The 20729-nt window shown below is 42.1% G+C and overlaps 1 protein-coding gene across 3 annotated transcripts in view; it reads right to left on the bottom strand.

The window, feature by feature from the left end:
* Positions 1–20729, bottom strand: part of CDH7 (cadherin 7) — a 141004-nt gene that overhangs the window by 71252 nt on the left and 49023 nt on the right. For all 3 annotated transcript variants that reach the window (XM_043444332.1, XM_043444333.1, XM_043444331.1), the window contains one exon: positions 3464–3758. In XM_043444332.1, the coding sequence (XP_043300267.1) occupies positions 3464–3758 (295 nt within the window). The remainder of the gene's footprint in view (positions 1–3463; positions 3759–20729) is intronic.

The raw sequence follows: 20729 nt of genomic DNA on the forward strand, positions 1-20729 counted from the left end.
AACTGGTATTTAACTCTCTCAGTAGTTTTTTTCATTTGTTTTCACTAATTGACTCATAACAAAAGCATGAAATGAACACTGAAACCAAACCCTCCCAAAGGAGAAAAAGCATGATAACTTGAAAAATCACAACATTGGTTGCTTTTCTACGTTTTGTATGATAGAATGTCATATTGCTTCTTCCTTTTACTATGCATTTCCTTATTCCAGATAGAAAGCATTTAGTGTGATCTGTTGTTTTTTATCTCCACTTGGAATCTCATCTTAAAATATTAGCTACCCACATTTGCTTAGCTTAAATATGTAAGCACAGGCTATTTTAACATTTATGTCCTAGTTGATGGGCATGGGACAACTCCCTTTTTTATGCATTCTTTCAAGGCTCAAGTTGCTTTCTAACAAATTCTTGAAAACACAGCATTTTTCATCTAACATCTGTTTTAGATCTATTCCTATGTAGATCTTCCTTTCGAAATTCCTTAAATAAGTCATTAAATGCTGATCTTACTACAAATCTTTTCTCTTTTCCACATTATGATTTCCCTAACTGATTTCATTTCCTTTCAAATTGGGTAAAAATTGTGAGAGTCATTTTTTAAATTCTGAAGTTTTATCTTTTTTATTTGGTAGACTTAGGAGATTGTGCCATGTGGCTGCTTGGCAGGACCACATGGTGAATGATGTATATTTAACAACTAGATTTTGACTATCTTAAAATGTTAGGATCAATGAATGATATTCTCAATTTCCTCTATAATTCACCATCTTTACAGCAATATTTACTCTGGTGATATGTTTAAGTACCCACTTCCTACTTCACTGGAAAACAACTTGCAACAAAATAATGAAATCTATACCTCAGTAAATTTTGTTGTATATATTATTTTTCTGAAGTGTTCATTAAATAATTTACACACACATTCAGTCACACCGACACACACACCCATTCTTGTGCTTATCTATGCCTTTCTGGCAACAAATAAGCAATCCTAGTGGACTATGAGGGTCTCAAATCTTATTATTTGTTAGTATACAATGAACAAAAAAAAAAGATAGCCCTGAATAATAAACACAGAAGCCTTGTGTTGCATATACCACACTATTTAGTGGCTACTATAACTATTTAGTTACAAGTAAACACTTTGATAAACAGAATCATGATAAATCCATAGGATATGTTGTATATAAGCATTTCCTGTGCTTAGCTCAAGTTTGGATATTTAATCCAGTGAACTCTCTCAGTGTCAAATAAATTCTGAAGACATTTCAAAATCATTTTCTAAAAAGTCCTGAGCCTGCTGGAATCGATCAAATAGCTAAAATAACTTACACATGTGTATAACAGTCATATTGTTTGATATCAGAGTGGTCCAGTGGAACTAAAATTACAGTGCATTATTCAACCGCTAGAACAAAAAGCTCCCATTAAGCCAATTCGCACCGCAATCTTCTACTTAGGAAAGGAAAGCCTTATCAAGCCCACCAAAAATGCCCAGGAGAATTGCAGCATTGAACTGAATTGCTTACACACACCTCAAAACCTGTTTCTCTAAACATTACTACTTCCTTCGGGGAGGACAATGTGCCTGCTCTTTTCTCTAAAACCTCCCAAATCTTGTGATTGTTGCTGTCCTCATAGCTGTTGTTGTTTCTGTCATTAAATGAGAGCAGCAGGAAGCATTCTGAAGGTGTGGGTGGTATTGAGAGGGTGTGAATAAGCCTGTTTGGTCAAAGAATGTTTACACAAAAGATAATTATAGGCAGCTGCTGCCACTGTGGTTCAGAACTTTTCCTGACCTCAAGCACCCTTGGTTCATTTTCAGTTTGTATTTCTTTAGCAGCCAGAGTCACAGTCCCAAAATAATGTTCCCTCTCCCATCTGATAGGAACAGAAATTCAGGGTCACTAAATTGTGATTTCCCTAAAGGGCACCATGTAACACACATCTTTGCAATTCCAGTTCCCTGCATAGCGGATATACAGATGAAAAGCTGGAATGAATGCAATGACCTTTATTTCAAGTAAAACAAATCACAATCAATCAATAAAACAAATCACAGTCAGTCAAGTATTATATCACATTGGTAAAATTATCAGGGTTTCCCAGGTGACGCAGTGGTTAAGAATCTGCCAGCCAATGCAAGAGAAACAAGAGACACAGGTTCAATCCCTGAGTCAGGAAGATACCTTCGAGCAGGAAATGGCAACCCACGCCAGCATTCTTGACTGAGAAATCCCACGGACAGAAGAAGAACCTGGGCTACAATCCCTGGGGTCTCAAAGAGTCAGACATGACTGAGCACATATACACAAAACTTTCAAGTTAAAGACCTGAGTTGAAATAGGTGTAAAAATACAAGCTCCATTATTATTTTAAATAAACTTCCTCCTTCAATACCATAAACAATAGGAAATAAAATATATAAATCAACTGGTCTCTGTTCCAGCCTCATAATTTTTTTTTATTATCTTGTAAGATCATCCATATCTCAGTTACATACTGGCTGAAAACTATTCCAAAGGTACCTAAACAACTGCAATTTAAAAAAGAGAATTTAATAGTATTTGAAATACAGTATATACTAAAGGTAATCTACTTTCTATTTTTCTAGTCATGGAGCAATGATCAGAAGCCCTTTTGGTAAAACGGCCTTCATTATTCTTTCATATATCTCACACTGAGTATCACTTTACCATCATTATAAACAGTATACATTTGAGTATAAATTCTCATGCATCTAAATTCCTGGAGAAATTACAACAAGATTAGTGGTGGCAGGTGGATGGACATTTATGGGCTGAAGCACACTCTATAAGAAAAAGACCAAATGTTAAGCCTGGCTCCACTGGTAGTCTACCTGATAACCTGGCCCTAGAGATATGCTTAGAATAGTGAATTATTACCCTAACATGGGGAGAAAGATAACCAAATCATCACAAGGATGTGTCTGGATTTTTTTTTTTTTTTGGTTTGATACTAAGTTTATTTGGAAGGTTTGTTTTTTTTTTTTTAACCTCTTAAGCATAATTTTAACTTTTTTTTGAGGGGGAGTGGGGTTGGCAAGCTGTCCCACACAGCCTGTGGGATCTTAGTTCCCCTACCAAGGATCAAACCCAGGGTCTGGGCAGTGAAAGCACTGAATTCTAACCACTGGTCTGCTGGGGGATTCCCTCATTTTTAAATTTTAAATATTAAATTGAAAAGGGACGGTAAGACCTAGGTAATTTCTTGAAGACATTGAGCAGTGTAAAAGAATTTCTGAATTTCCATACAAATAAAAGAATGTGTTAAAAAGTAGAATTTAGACACCGGCTACTAACACATCTCAAACATTCCCTCACTCAAGATAGTAATTTCTATACAAATATTAATGTGATTATTTTTCCGGTACTTATGATGATTTAATTTTAAACACAAACCTCCCCAAATCAGATAGTGCAAGACCAACTTGGGCTTACTCACCCACAGGTGACATTTCGGGAACCCCTGCCGTGTACGGGCCGTCCAGGAACTTGGGTTCGTTGTCGTTGATGTCCTGAATCTTGATGACAAACTCGGACTCGGGTTCCACGGGCTTGTTGGTGAGCCGGTCCAATGCCTGGGCTCGAAGAGTGTAGTAGGCTTGCTCCTCGCGATCCAGTCTCTTGGTAGCATGAATATCCCCAGTGTTCTCATCAATAATGAAAATGGAACTTGCCCCTTCGCCTGACAAGATGTATTTGATGGAACCATCTCCTTTATCAACATCAGAGTGAAGCTGGTGAAAAATTCATGTGAGATGAGATTAACTTACAAGAGAGTCAGCGATATGGAGATACGTAAAAATAATTCTTATGTCAGGCAGCAGCACACGAGATTTTATTGTTCCTGGAAAGATAAGCGGACCTATATCGTGCACAGTGGAAAAGGCCATTTAGAATGTGTCAGCTTGCACTTGTGAGCAAGACAATTGCATTTCTTCTGGTACCCAGCCTCACCTCCAAAGGAATTTTATATTATTCCCAAAGTTAGAAACTCGCTATCTGTCCTCGCCAGTTTTAGCCATCTTCTCTGACCAGAGCAGCTATTCAGTAAACATGTACAATTGGTCGATTCAATCATATTCCAAGCAAAGGGACTTGTTCGAGCACATTAGTAAGTTTAGATCTAATATATTATATAAAATGCTTAGAAATCATCACATCCTTTTCAGGTACCCTTCCCTCACACCCCCACAACTTCTCATGCTTATTAAGTACGGATGGCTGTCCAGTCACCAAATGGGTCTCCAAATCCTGTTCTATGTTTTAAAATTTGAAGCTGGGGAAAAAAAAAAAATTACACTGCTCTCTGAAGTAGGAATTTTAAATCAATATGTGCTTGAGACTTCAACTAAAACCTTTCTTGAAATACCAAGCACTGCATTAGATTTGCATGATTAACCCCGGCTCCGGCTGCAGGGGCAGCCCCTCCTGATTTGCATTTCATATCTGGAGCTGTCCCTTCTGTGTATGTCAGAACATTATGTCGAACAGAGGAACCTGAGGAAACTCGGAAATAATTACATCTTTCCCTGAACTTCATAACCTGAGAAATGCAGCATGCACTCTGGAATTTCAACAATCTTTCATCCTCAGAAGCCGCTGTGATTCTGGCCTGCAATTAATACAAAGGCGAAAACCCAATTTACCAAATAGCAAGGCTGCCCTGCGGAACTATGCTGGCACTCTTTAAAAGACAAGGTGCATGGGGCTTCCCAGGTGGCTCAGTGGTAAAGAATCCCCTGCCATCACAAGAAAAAGACAAAGCACAAAAAATATAGGATATGGGAAACTATTTAGGTAAGTGGGTACCCAGTCCATGTCCATCTTTAGCTGTTGAGGATACCGCGTTTGTACCATGAATTTCTCTAAGTGATCCTTCCATTTCACTGTAACAGCTGTGTTTATACTCGGTTTCAAAATACTTAAGTACCTGATTCATCCTTTAGTTTCTGTAGTTTTCAGCCAGGACAAAATGATATAAAAAAATTAATTTCTGGCACAAGTTTTAATTTAGCTTTGTTCAGGGAGGCATTAGCGAGTGAATCACTCCGCAGCAAGATTATCCAGCATATGGAGAAGATGTGTTCTTGAAATATAATGAATTATTTAATTTTCTTAAGTCATTCTCAGGGTGTCTATTATGTACATATGCAAAAACTTATATGAGGCAAACTAAAAATCCCTAAAGTTTGACTTATTGAGCACTCCCTGTGTTCCAGGAACTACTGTTAATATTCTCTACAGAGTAACCCATCCCATGCTCACACTGAATGCCTTCATTATCCTTTTAATGAAACTGAGGCAGAGAAGGGCCTGAGGTCACGTGACCAACGTGACCTGCCTCCCTGCAGGTGGCGCTAGTGGTAAAGAAGCTGCCAATGCAGGAGGCGTGAGAGATGCGGGTTCGATCCCAGGTCTGGAAGATCCCCTGGAGGAGGGCATGGTAACCTACTCCAGTATTCTTGTCTGGAGCATCCCATGGACAGAGGAGCCTGGCGGGCTACAGTCCACGGGGTCACAAAGAGCCGGACATGACTGATGGGGCTCAGCACGCAGCATGCACAGGAGTCTGAAAACGTCGGGCTGGCGGAAAGCCCGTCCTCCACGCCTGCACTGGGATCCTGCCTCTGGGGCACGGGCTGTGTCCTGTGAGGGGGGGACATTAAAAGCCACTACAAAGGGGAACTCGGGGCAGAATAAAGCAACCCACCAGATCGCCCACCCCCCACCCAGATTTTAAAGACGGTCAATGCTTCCAGGGGTTTACAGCCACACGCTTCACAATGTGCCAGAAGGGACCTTTCTGACATCACAGAACAGCAGGAGACTCCACCACACTCAACAACATGATGAACTGAGTCCAGAGACAAAAGAAGATAACAGGGGAGAATAAAGCCGGGGCTCGCCTGGTGGCTCAGTGGTAAAGAATCCATCTGTCAAGGCAGGAGACGCAGGTTCAATCCCTGGGTCGGGAAGATCCCCTGGAGAAGCGAATGGCTGCCCACTCGAGTATTCTCGCCTGGAGAATCCCATGGACAGAGGAGCCTGGCGGGCTACAGGCCACGGGGTCGCAAAGAGTCAGACACGACTGAAGTGACCAAGCAGGAGCGCGAAGCAGAGTCCCCCACTGCACGCACCTCTCACAGCCCCTCTCTCAGCCCCTCCTTGCTCAACTGTTCCTCTCTGGGTCAGCAGAGGGTCTCTACACTATTGCTGATGGTAGTGTGAAATATTAGAAAGAGCTTCTGACCATAGAAATACATAAGTAACACCCAGGCTGCATCTTTAATCAAAGGTATGGGCTCCCATTCACGGGACCAGCCCTTGCGATTCATTTAACTAATTCCTATCAACCGATGGCTGCCTTCACAGTGTGGTGATCCGATGTTCCCAGGGTGTTCAGCTGAGGGAGGATGCCTTCCTCTCCATAAAGGAAACACATGAAATCCTGACTGACCTTCAGCCTGAGCTCTGACACCATATTTGACATTATTCGATATCATTAGTTGTTCTCCATTACTGACAGCGAAAGAGCCGAAAGGTAAAAAACGGTTCATATTGCTTGTTTTCCCAGTCATTCAAGGATCAGCATTCTTCTCTTCCACCTCTAACTGCCACCACCATCACCAACCCATCCCACACACACACACAAACACGCACATGCGCGCACACACATCTATTGCCGGAGCCCTGAAATCTACCACCCTCCCCATCACTGACATTTTCCTCCTAGCTGGGACCATCGCTAGGCTCGTAACCACTGCCAAAATTCACAAGCATAAAAACGCGTGAGTCTAACCTGGTGTCCTTGTGGGGTTAGCAGAAGCATCTGCGGTTGAGAGTAAAGGATCAACTAGGAAATGTTAAGACAGAGATGAAAGTATCAATGATTCACACACTAAATCTGTGAGGCTTCGCCCACTATACTAACCTTAACAGGTGAAGTGAAACCGATACTGTTAGGAAAAACTACTACCCTCTGTGCTGAAGAAGCATGCTCAGCAAAGAAAAATGCTGAGAAACTACGGAAAGGCAATCTGAGTTAAGATGTGTGTCACTGCAGTCCCCCCACCCCCTCCACACACACACAAACACGGCTGCACAGTCTCTGTAAATGATCATTACAGCCTAGAGGAGGACTCTCCACAGTGAAAACCTCTGGCCAGGAAGAAATGTCTATGGTCCCAAAATGGTAAGTGAACAAATTAGCAATAAATGAAAAACACAATAAAAAACAAAGATTTTTACTCTACTCGGAGCAGAGTAGAACTCATGATGTTTTGCCTATTTCATTTGCCAATATCCCCATAAATATCTTTGGATTCATCTAAACAATAACAAAATCTTGATTCATCACCAGAAAACACTCATTTTTACTGTCTGTGTCCCTAAATCTTTTTCAAAATATTTGTTGTGGCTCCAAAAGTAAATATTTACATTTTTCTTTTTTTTGGCAAACGAGCACACACAGTGAGGAGCACACATCTCTTGGCTGAGTCCAGCTCATGATAAGGCGAACAAATAAGCAGGGAGGTGATCCAAGTATCATGCAAATCCAATGTCCCTGGGTCACCTCTGTGTTTGGTAACAATGTAAGAAACACGAAACTGTCGGATTCCATCAAAATCTACCCAGGCCAGGATGCAAAGCACACCTCACATGTGCCTGAAGTATAATCTGTTTAATAATCTTGCCTGGAGAATCCCAGGGACGGCGGAGCCTGGTGGGCTGCCGTCGGTGGGGTCACAGAGTTGGACACAACTGAAGCGACTCAGCAGCAGCAGCAGCAGTGAGGAAAAGATGGGACGAATGGAGAGAGGAACACTGACATAGATACACTGCCATGTATAAAACAGAGAGCTAGTGGGAGGCTGCTGTCTAGCAGGGGAAGCTCAGCTCAGAGCTCTGTGATGACCTGGAGGGGTGGGAGGGGGGCTCACGAGGGAGGGATATATGTGTACATAGAGCTGACTCACACTGGACAGCAGAAACCATTGTAAAGCAATTATTCTCCAGTTAAAAAACAATAATAATAATTCACTATGACTCTATCATCCCCCACTCAATGGAATTACGCACTCATCACCTCTAATGCATCAACCCTTTCCTCAGTCTTTCTGAACAATAATCACAACTTGGAATCTTAAAATCTTCCCCCTTGGGCTATAACAAAACTCCCCAGCTACTATTCACTTTGAATAGCTCACCATCATCTATGCTGTTACACTGCACGTCAGCAATGATCTTCCTAAAACTATACTGACGTATAGCATTGAGTGAGTCACACCCTTGATCAAATATATCTAATTGCTTCCCATGGTCTCTGGGTTTAGCCCCAGATCTTAAGCACAGGGCTCCACGTGGCCACAGGCCAGCCCCCCGGGTCTCCTTCCCATACCCTAGAGGGCTCTCTACGCCCCAGGCACCCAGGACCAGTGACCGCAGCTGGATCAGAGCCAGCATCTCCATCTCTTTACAGACCCGGCCTCCATCATCTCATCCAGCATCTAACACCCAGCTAGACACAATGTAAGCTCCCTTTTACTGAAACCTTAACAATCCTATTCATCCCCACCCCCAAGACATGTTGTTTGCATTTCTCTGACAAAATGCCTTTAATTCTGCTTTCTACTGAAAATCTGATTTAATTGTTTTCCTACCCTAAGAGCTGGGTCCTCTTTACCACCATATTCCACATACTTAACAGACTATTGTAGTAAATTTTGTAAATTTATAATTCACTTTGGGAAACAGTAGTGCTTGTTTTATTTCAATTTCTATCCTTTTAAGTTTTAATAGGATTAAGTAGGAAGAAAAGAAACTAAACAAAAAACATCCTGTATCTCTGGTTTGTTCTCCCTAATCCTCTGAAACCAGGGAGAGGGAATTCAGACACCTTGTTTTCTGTGCCCAGGGTAATACTTGCACATTGATACCTTTGTGTCCCCAAGAGACAGAGGCCTGCAGGGACAGGCATGCTTTCTTATTCTTGCTTCCCTAAGTCTTATACAGTACTCCACACAGACACAGACACAGGGGCTTAAAGAGGGTTTATAGACCACTGGATGTTCTCAGATGGCAGAATACCATGTTCTTGATTAAAGAATCTGCTTGCAATGCGGGAGACCCAGGTTTGATCACTGGGTCAGAAAGATCCCCTGAAGAAGGGAATGGCAACCCACTCCAGTATTCTTGCCTAGAGAATTCCAGGGACAGAAGAGCCTGGTGGGCTCCATGGGGTTGCAAAGAGTCGAACACCACTGAGCAACTAACACTACGTTTTCAATTTAAGATTATAAAGAACAACAACAACAACAGATCAATGCACTGCATTCTGACATTTTTCTTGCATTTATTTAATCAACTAGGACCTGATACAAATTACCTGATCTATCACTGTGATCCATCTAAAAATGGAAAATATTCCTCAATCTACTGAGGTAAAAAAATCAATTCAATTTACTGACCCACTTTTCTTCCTTCTATGAACATGTTCCACTCTGCTTGTTTTCTGACCTGACTGTTGATCTTGTCTTTACTCTCCTGGTTCCCCTCCTCTATAAAATACCTGCACTTGAACTTCATTGAACAATTGTGACAACTACTTGAGACGATGCAGAAGGGTATGATTAATAAATTACTATAATGTCAGGACTGCACTTATTAATGTTTTGCTTTTGAAAACATTACTTTATCACAAAAAAAGACCACTATAGTCATAAGATGAAACAGAATGTTTATCATGAAAGATAACGCTTATCACGAAAGTTTTGACACTAAAAATATAAAGCTAAAAAAGAAAGCCTCCGTGATCCTCACTGACTAAATATGATGATGGAAATAATTAATGTTATATTTAATTTTTCTGTAATGAATATTTGAATAGAAAAAATGAAAAATGCATATTATAGAAATAAAAGTTTATGCTGCTACATTTGTGTACAAAAAATGGAGTAATGATGGCTGAACACAAAATATGCATATGTTCCTTTGAACAGCATATTAATCCATCAGAGAATGGTTTATATATTGAACATTAGGCAAAAGATTTCTAAGGTAAGTTTTCTACTGCTGATTTACTTATTATAGATTTTTTTTTTAAGTATAAAACTGTGTTACAGATTGTTAGAACTCATGCAGTTTACTTTTGTAAACTTTCACAAGGTTAAAATAATAAGTATGGAGGGCAGATTTAAACAATAATTGGCAAGGGAAAAACTGCTTGAATATACACATTACATGCAAGTTTTCTTTTCTCATTATGCTTTTAAATAGATATTTTCCACATACCACTGGATACCATGTAATTATCAAGCTGCTGAAGAAATATCACAGATGAAAACAAGTTTAAGAGTCATTTTTTTTCTGGTTGAAATATTCCTAATTTATAATTATCATTGTGCTCCAGGGTAATGGAACACAATTTTCTTGTGAAGCATCTTTGAGGAAGATGCATGCTTTAAGAAGTATAGGTATTAATTACCACGTGCGTGCATGCTAACTCGCCTCATTTGTGTCTGACTCTTTGCAACGCTATGGACTATAGTCCGCCAGACTCCTCTGTCCCTGGGATTCTTCAGGCAAGAATACTGAAGTGGGTTGTCATTTCCTTCTCCAGGGAATCTTCCCAACCCAGGGATCGAACCCATGGCTCTTATGTCTACTACATTGGCTGGTTGGGTTCTTCACCACTAGTGCCACCTGGGAAGCCCTTCATTACTACACATAAAGGGCTTCCGTGATCTCTTAGTTGATTAAAGAATCCACCTGCAATGCAGGAGACCCAGGTTCAATTCCTGGGTGGGGAGGATCTGCTGGAGAAGGGATAGGCTACCCACTCCAGTATTCTTGGGCTTCCCTTGTGGCTCTGTTGGCAAAGAATCTGCCTGCAGTATGGGACACCTGGGTTCAATCCCTGGGTTGGGAAGATCCCCTGGAGAAGGGAAAGGCTCCCCACTCCAGTATTCTGGCCTGGAGAATTCCATGGACTGTAGTCCATGGGGTCACAGAGAGTTGGACACAACTGAGTGACCTTCACACACACACTCACAAAGTAATAAAGGAAAAGAATATGATACAGAAGTACTTAACAAAAGATTAAAATTCCCTAGAACAGCTCTTAAAACAAACAAACAAACAAAAAAACAGTGTATTTTAAAAAGGAAGGACTACTATGATTATTTTTATCCTCAGGAAAAGTTCACCCTAGTGCAGTGGCAACAGACATCCATTCTGGGTCTCAGTCCATACTAAGCAGCAGAGTGGTATCAACAGCTAGGTCCATGCAAAGGAACCAGAGGTATGTCTATTGAATCTCTACTCCGCTCCGTATCTTGCTGCCTTCAGTTCAGTTCAGTCGCTTATTCTTGTCCGACTCTTTGCAACCCCATGAACCACAGCACGCCAGGCCTCCCTGTTCATCACCAACTCCCGGAGTTTACTCAAACTCACGTCCATCGAATTGGTGATGCCATCCAGCCATCTCATCCTCTGTTGCCCCCGTCTCCTCCTGCCCCCAATCCCTCCCAGCATCAGGGTCTTTTCCAATGAGTCAGCTCTTCGCATCAGGTGGCCAAAGTATTGGAGCTTCAGCTTCAGCATCAGTCCCTCCAATGAACACCCAGGACTGATCTCCTTTAGGAGGGACTGGTTGGGTCTCCTTGCAGTCCAAGGGACTCTCAAGAGTCTTCTGCAACACCACAGTTCAAAGGCATCAATTCTTCGGTGCTCAGCTTTCTTTACAGTCCAACTTTCACATCCATACATGACTACTGGAAAAACCATAGCCTTGATTAGACGAACCTTTGTTGGCAAAGTAATGTCTCTGCTTTTTAATATGCTGTCTTGCTGCCTTGGTCGCACCTAAATCCCAGTTTATTGCTAGTTATAGATCAGTCAAGGCTATGGTCTTTCCAGTAGTCATGTACATTTATAAGAGCTACACAATAAAGAAGGTAGAGAGCTGAAGAATTGATGCTTTCGAAATGTGGTGCTGGAGAAGCCTCTTGAGAGTCCCTCGGACAGCAAGGAGATCAAACCAGTCAATCCTAAAGGAAATCAACCCTGAATATTCATTGAAAGGCCTGACGCTAAAGTTGAAGTTTCCATACTTTGGCCACCTGATGTGAAGAGCTGATTCATTGGAAAAGACCCCAATGCTGGGAAAGATTGAAGGCAAGAGGACAAGGGGCAACAGAGGATGGGATGGTTGGATAGCATCAAAGACTCATTGGACATAAGCTTGGGCAAACTCCAGGAGATGATGAGGGACAAAGAAGCCTGGAGTCTGCAGTCCATGGGGTCTGTAAGAGTCGGACACGATTTGCTGACCAAACAACAGCAACAACCAGTCAGCATCCTCAGTGTCCACTTAGCCTTAAATCCTGAAGTGAGGATAAAATGAAGTAATGTGTTTGTAAGTATTGCATAAAAGGTCACTTTCTATCCATACGTGTACGTCCACATAGAACTGTACCATGGAAGTACCTGCCTTCCTTGGTGGGGGAAATCTCGATTTCGTTTCAAAAAGTTCTACACTCATGCCTATGGCGTGGTTACTTGGAGCTTCATGTGAAGAGTCTTAGCTTTTTCACCAGGGACTGACTGATAACAACTCAGAAAAGCATTTTCATTCCACGTGCTACATGCCACTCCCTAGAGAAAGCTCCACGGCACACATCTCATCATCTCTCGGTTGCTGTCTCCAGGACACACAGCCACAACTTTCAACCAACTGCAAGAAAATCTGCCTGGAGTCAGCTTCTTACTGATCAAAACTCCTCGTCACTCCAATTTCATTGTGAGAGCGCAGTGTTCTCCACTTCTTGGCTGCCGCCTAAATGCCAAGTCATAAAACAGAAGCAGTTAGAGAGCAAACCCTTGGAAGGTTTCAGCTCTCTTCTCAGGAGGATGACTTTAAATTTTGCTTCTTGAAATGGAGGTTGAGCAGAATTTTTCCACAGAAACACTGCATGTCTACTCAAAAAAATTAACAATTTCATCTGCCATATGCTTACGATAAAAATATCAGAAATACCACAGAGTCAGACTCAACTCAGCCCCTGAACAACAATAAGCAAACAAACTGGGAGTGGAAAGAAAATACTTATGATTTCAAACCTCAGAGGCTCTTCTCACACCTGAGATGCCCCTCTAGGGGATCCACAGTGGGTCACCCATCCCATCCCACTTCACCCCAAAGGCTGGGCTGCAGTGCCCACTTCAACTACTGGAAGTGCTGGAGTCAGTCTCTCTTGAGTCCTTACCACTTGCTGTAGGAAAACACCCTCTATTGGAGGGAGACGCCTCCTTAAACATCACAGAGCTTCCTGGGGCAAGCAGAATACACAAGACCAGGAACTAGAATTACAGTGGGAATGCCCGTGTTATCCTCATTCCTACTGATGCTTCTGTTTCAAGAGCGAGGTGATTCCACCAGGTTCAGAGTGCTCTCTGCCTTGTCCCTGGACTCCCAGCACCAAGGGACCAATGCACAAAGAGAAGCATTGCATCCTGGTAGGTGTAATCCATCCTGACCAGCAGCAGGAGGCACGCTTCTGTTGCACGAAGGAGACAGTAGGAATAGGCTCAGCATCTGGGCCCTTGGGTGACTCTGATACTCTCTTGCCCCATTTTGATGCTAAAAGGACAAGGGCAGGAACCTCAGCCTGAGGCAGGCTGGGTGATGAGAGGAAAATGGTGCGTACTGCTTGGAACCTGGAGACCACCTACAGCATCAGGGGCTGCAGTTCATCTTACTGACCTTCCTGTAAATCCCACCAAGAAAAGAGGTCAAATATGAGCTATAGGAGTTGCCCCCTGAACGGACTACCTCAAGCCGGGGGCGGGGGTAGTCATCAGGGGGTGTCATGGCAGTGACCGCCCAGGTTCACTTCCTACCTGACCCCAGGAAACGCTGGGAGTGCCAGGAGCTGATGCTTCTCAGCTAAGTTCTTCCTAAAAACTGTCACTCACCTGCAGGATATTTACCAGTCTGGCAAATTGCAAAAGATGGCAAAGAGAGCCACTTTGCCGAAGGTAATACTTCTTTCTCGGAGGCATCCCCCAGGCAATGACTGGCTGATTTCAAGCTCCTCCTGCTCCCCTGATCCAGGTCGACTTTGAAGAGCCTTGCCAGTTGCACACATCCCCGGAGACCATCCCCCTTCAAGGTTGCAACTTCACCGCAGTTCACCTCCTCCCGCTGCCCAGCCCTCCCTCCCTCCCTTCATCACCAATTTTGATTCTGAGAACCACTCCAATACATCCCCGAAAGGCACATCCCTGACTCAGCGTCTGTCCCCCAGATGCAGGTAACTCACTCACTGACTAATGCGTGGCACAGCCTGGCTGTCCGAGGACATCTGTGCTCACACACCCCAGGCCTCCTCCGGCAGGGGCACAGGCGGTGGGAAGCACATTTGCACAATTTGGTGAGAGAGGCGAGATCAGAGGGCTGGAGATCAGCAGGGGAAGCCACTAGGAAGAAGCTGCAGGAGGCAAAGCTCTTCAAAGACATTTCCCCAGGCGGAATGCCGCTTGTTTCCTTCCGTCCACACCTGATACAGTCTTATTTTTCCCATGCTCCCAAAGCCTTTAATTTCTAGACACTTCACACAGTGAATGAACCAGTCACAAGGGTAAGGAGGATTCTCTGTGGGGTTTATTTGGAAAACAGGAAGAAGCAGAAGGGCCTTAACTCCCTGAGCCCAGGAGCCAAAGTTTGATGTGTTTCTTCTTACACAACCCCCTCAAGTTTTGCACGCCCAGGGCAAGTGTCTTCCGTTCACCCATGTGGTGAGATGCCCAGACCCACCGCAGAATCGGAGAAGGGAACGGCAACCCACTCCAGTATCCTTGCCAGGATAATCCCATGGACAGAGGAGCCTGGCAGGCTACAGTCCCTGGAGAGGCAAAGAGCCGGACACAACCGAGCATGCCTGCACACACACGTGCACACACACACACACACACACACACACACAGAGGATAGTTCCGTCAGAGTATGTGCCCATGGGCTTTATCATTATCATTACTTTTAAAAGATCTCCACACACACACACACACACACACACACACACACACACACACACACACACACACACACACCCCACAGGATAGTTCCATCAGAGTATGTGCCCATGGACTTTATCATTATCATTGCTTTTAAAAGATCTCCAGACCACGCTATTATACACCTAATCCAAGATTCACACACCAAGAGGGAAGAAAGGAATACAGAAGTGGAGGAAAATATTCTTCCATTTGACTAATGACATCATCTTGAAAGGCAAACAGGTTCATTAATTAGATAAAAAAGCAAAAATTAGCATGTCTGCAGAGCTGAGGCAATAATTTGCCTTCAAAGAATTCCTAGAATAATTTCAACAAACACAAAATCTTCCTAAATCAAAAACAAACCCATTTTCCAAGTCAGGTCCCTCCATGGGGTATGTAATTGTCTCATGGGAAACAAAGCAGGTATAAGAAATAAGAAGGCTATATTTTGACTCAGGTGACCTAAGGAGAAGACACATTTTTTCCTCCTCTAAATAACATTATGATTTAAAAATAAATGAGGGAAGTCAAGTCTCTTGTGAACCTTCTCAGCACCCAAGGCAACCAAGGGATGCCTTACCCTTCTGCCGCTGAGAGTCTGGATTTGTGTTTAATGCCCTAAAGGTGAAAAGTGTCTGTAAAGAAATGTAATAAAGTTAATAAAGCTATAGGAACGTAGGGGAGAAAAACTTGGCAGCCCGAAGTGTCTCTCTGTCATGAGGATTATTTTGAGCTGAAAACTAGACTCAAAAGACTCAGGAAGAAGCTTTGACCTGTCCTCTAACTGCCTAAAACAATTCAGATAGGGGGTCTGCTCCCCAAATAGAGCTATAACCAAACATGCCTGCAAAGAATGAGGTGGGTGTGCAGTGGGGGGAACTAGATAGGACCTGAAGTCCAGAGACCACTCTATACACCAGCCCTTCTGCCTGGCCCAGCAAACATCTGCTCATCGAACATGCGTGTTTATGGAAAAGTTCTCCCCTTTGAAGTCCCAAACCACTACCTTCAACATCCTCTTTTGCCTTTAACTGAAGATGGTAGTTACGGTGAGGGTTTTAGCCCTTGTGGCAAGTTCTTCTGGGTCTCTCCCCTCTATTTTAAATTTGTCTGATTTTCTGTCAATCTGTCTCAAACGAATTTAATGCTTAGACCAGCCAGCAGAACCTAGAAAGGGAGAGGAAAACTTCTTCCTCCTGACCTCAGCTTGCAATTTGGTTAAAAGAACTCAACAGAACTAATTAGTTTTTTTAATTTAAAAAATCTATGTCCTGAGCTTACAGAAAGTAACATTAAAGGGTACAACAAAACAGTTTGCTAACCTAAACACAACTGTCAGAAAGGAGTGTATATGTTAAAGGAAGTGTTGTTAATAATACTTAGAATCTGTCTGATATCTTATGCACAAATTCAATTAGTATCACTTACAAATATACACACTAAGAAAACCCATTTGCTCTCTGTGAGGTTTAAAATGTTATACATTTTCCCTGGATTTCATCACATCACATTACAGATACATGGATTAGATGTATTATTCTATTTCAATTTGAATCACCCCAAACTCCTTGCAGCAGTGCTGTGATGATAATGATATTCTGGTAGAAGCCTGCTACTGAGGGATATTAATGCAAGGAAACATTTCTGGAGGACATCATTAGGGGTGGGTATATCCCCCCTAGTTTTCTATGTTGCTTCTATTAAGTAAAACTTCCTTTGTTACTGATCCAAAAAATTAATTTTAAAAGTGCTGGCTGAATCTTTTTCTTTTTTTTTGTACATAATCTGTGATTTAAATAAAAAAGAAGTCCACACCAGAATAAACATGTATGGTCACATGTCAAATATAAAACAATTATTAGTAATCACTGAGACCAGTGGGTTCTGGATTGCAATACTATGTGGGAAGGGACCATTTTAACCAAGGTGAAGAAATGACAGAAAATGTTCCTGCTGACGATCAGATCCAGACTAACTCAAAGCCCCATCACTCCTATTAAAGACTGTATCCTCTATTCCTTTCTGTGTATTCTTACACTTACTTTGGACTGCAAGGAGATCCAACCAGTCCTTCCTAAAGGAGATCAGTCCTGGTTATTCATTGGAAGGACTGATGTTAAAGCTGAAACTCCAATACTTTGGCCACCTGATGCGAAGAGCTGACTCATTGGAAAAGACCCTGATGCTGGGAAAGATTGAGAGCAGGAGGAGAAGGGAACGACAGAGGATGAGATGGTTGGATGGCATCACTGACTCAATGGACATGGGTTTGAGTAAACTCCAGGAGTTGGTGATGGACAGGGAGGCCTGGCGTGCTGCGGTTCATGGGGTCGCAGAGTCGGACACGACTGAGTGAATTGAACTGAACACTTACTTTATCGCTTTATATGTGCAATCCTGACTTCTATCCGCTCTGCTTCACATATTGTTTTATAGCTCTCTTTTCAAATGCTAATAGTGAGAGCTAATATTTATTGAGTGTAATTATGTGCCAGACACATGGCCAAAGGGCCTTTAATTCTCCTAACAAACTTCTGCAGTGGCATTATTGGCCTAATTTTACACACAAGGAAAGTGTTATTTAACAGGATTAAGTGCTGTGTCTAAACTTACCTAAAAGGGTCAAACTTCAGTCTTAGATCTTGCCAGCAGCAAAGTCTGTATTTTACCAGATCTCATCTATACCACGCTGCCCCCTCCTCACCTCCCATCCTAAGAACTGAATGACCTTAAAGATCTTAGATTCTCGTATTCCCTGATACAAAAAAAACCCAACAATTAATAATGCAAATGTCAGTTTATAGCTACTGAATTTCTGAGCTTTTCTTTTTTTTTTCCCCTGATGCCTCCTGATACTTTCATCCCCTCCCCCAAACAGTTGTCAATTCCCAATTTTTTTTGAGAGAGCTTTCAATATTTAACTAATTCTGCTTCTTGTAGTCTATCTTAAGAAAACCATCATTCATGCAAAGATCTATATACAAGCATTCCACTGAATCATTCCCTTTAATATGGCAAAGACTGAAAATAATTTAAACATTCAATCATGTATCTTTTATGCATCCATTCAATAATGCTTTTGAAGGATTTTTAGAAAAAAGTTCACAGTAGATGAGAAATATCATGGAAAATGCTAAGCATGCAAAAGATTATATATTATGGTTACACAATCACTATATAAATAGAACTATAAAACTAAGAAAGCATTCTAAAATGTTGACAGTAGTTAAGAGCGCATGACAGACCGGAACTATCCACCTCAAGAGCCACGTCTACTATTGTCTCTACCTCGCCCATCACTGCCCTGAATCAGGATTTCATTATTTCTCATACACATTAACAGTGAAGCAAATCATACCATCCCCAAAATGCACAGACTCTCAACTAGTCTCCCCTCTTAAAACATCTCTAACACATATTATTATTAGGTGATTGTCCCCTGCATCTTATTAGAACATTAACAGCTTCATTGCTCTCCAGCTCAAGATCATGGATGGCTTCTTAATACTTTCAAAAGTAAAGACCAGTTTAGCATCAAGGTCCTCCGTGGCATAAGCTCAATGACCGTTAGGTGCCCCATAATCACGTATTCTGCCACAAAAGAACAAGAAATCTGTATGGTATCATTTTAAGATGTCCTTATTGTATGAGGCATCCCACTTTCTGAAGGCAAAATGTAGGGGTGGGGGGGGGGATGCACCTTATAATTGAGAGAATACGCTGTTTGGTTCTTCTCTATTTCCTATTTGTAATTCTCCCATAATCTCCTACACCAACCCCCTTCTGCCCTGGAACGCGACAGACAAGAACACATTGCCTAAGGCTTTCTACAATCAAATCCATCAGATTTCATACCAAAATTATTCCTACTTTGCATTTATCTAACATGAAAATCAAGGCACATCAAGTAAAAATGAAAAGAGCACATGATGCATTGAATATTATGTTACTCAAGAAAACACTCTGCCACCAGCTTCAACAAGTGACAGGATATTGTTTAGTACCGCCCAGGCATGCGTTTTCTCCAGAACATCTTTTAAGATGATCTTATTTTTACTTTCTTTACAAAATCAAGTCTCTGTTGCAATCCCGCTGAGTGACAGTCTCCTCTGGTGACAAGTAGTGTGATCACATGTTGTAAGCAGTTTATCATTACCACCATCAGCAAAAACCCTAATTCTTGCAGGGCCAATCTATAGACTGGACTAGGACTGTTAGACAGGCTTTTAATGCAGTGAAAAATATTTTTTTTATAATTACATGGAAATAAGTATATTCACTGAAATTTCTCATGTGTGAGTGCTAAGTCCCTTCAGTGGTGCCAGACTCTTTGCGACCCTATGGACTGTAGCCCGCCAGGCTCCTCTGTCCATGGGACTCTCCAGGCAAGAATACTGGAGTGGGTTGCCATGCCCTCCTCCAGGGGATCTTCCCGACCCAGGGATCGAACCCTCGTCATTAGGTCTCCTGCACTGACAGGTGGGTTCTTCCCCACTAGCGCCGCCTACAATGTGCACACTTATGCAAAAAAAAAAAAGATGTCTCAAAACTTTGTGGGATGGAAACTGAGACACCCACCCCTTCCTTCCTTACAAACACTCAAGTTGTGAAGAATAATTGTTAAATCCTGCAGTACACATGAAAGGGAAAGAAAAACCAGAAGCTGGATGATTCAGGGAGGAAGGAAAAGACCCTTCAAGGACGGTCTCAGATATGGGTTAGCCAAGGACAGCGTTTCAGACGAGGACTGGTTCGCTGCAGTGTTGAAAGCCCTGCCCCCTCCCATGGCTTCACTTAAATGTAATAACTTTTTTGAATATTGCAAAAATTGTTTATAGTTTAAAAAAATGCTTACAGATTTCTTTTTTAAATAGAAATCAGTAAATAGCTGAGTTTTAGTACAGGTCAAACAGAATCAGTCTGCACAGATGAGAGAGCCTCTGGAAATAGGGTATGAAAATAGCGAAGCATGCCCTCTTATCCACAGCTCTGCAGGGCTCAGAACTACAAAATTACAATGCAACATTGCTGCCACAAAGCTGGAAAAATGTATCATTCCAGGATACAATCTTATTCCTATGCTTATCCCCTTAGGAAGAAGATACACACATTCTCCCATCTGCATTGTGTATACTTGCTTTTTAATACAAAGCAAGAAAACTAAAACATAAATGATACACAGACGTAGGGTGGAATACTGCCTACTGTTTTACCTACAAGGTTCTCGAAGGGGTAACACCAGAGCTTTTTCAAGGCTGAGGTATTTGATTCCTTACACTGTACTCTACAGACACTAACTTCCCTTTGAGCCCTAGAGGGCACATCAAATCAGTTCTCCAAAGGATAGAAACCAGAAAACCCTTCCTTTTCCTTTTCTGCCTCTTTTTTTCCCACTTCTCTACGATGTCGTCCATATGTTTGGCCACTCTTAAGAATGCACTGGCCGAGCAAACATCCTGGTGCTCCGCGGAAGGCAGCCGGAGCTTCTAAAAGCCATTTTCTCATACCCAGAACGTCAGCTTCAGGAGCACCTAAGAAAACTGGCTAACACACCACCACAAAACAGTTAATGTCATTTTCAAAACTTAATATCCAGTACCGTATAAACAAATCAGTGTACTAAACAGAGAAAAGGTTTTTTAGTCAAA

The sequence above is a fragment of the Cervus canadensis genome, chromosome 23 (genome assembly GCF_019320065.1).
Source record: "Cervus canadensis isolate Bull #8, Minnesota chromosome 23, ASM1932006v1, whole genome shotgun sequence".
Classification (NCBI taxonomy): domain Eukaryota; kingdom Metazoa; phylum Chordata; class Mammalia; order Artiodactyla; family Cervidae; genus Cervus; species Cervus canadensis.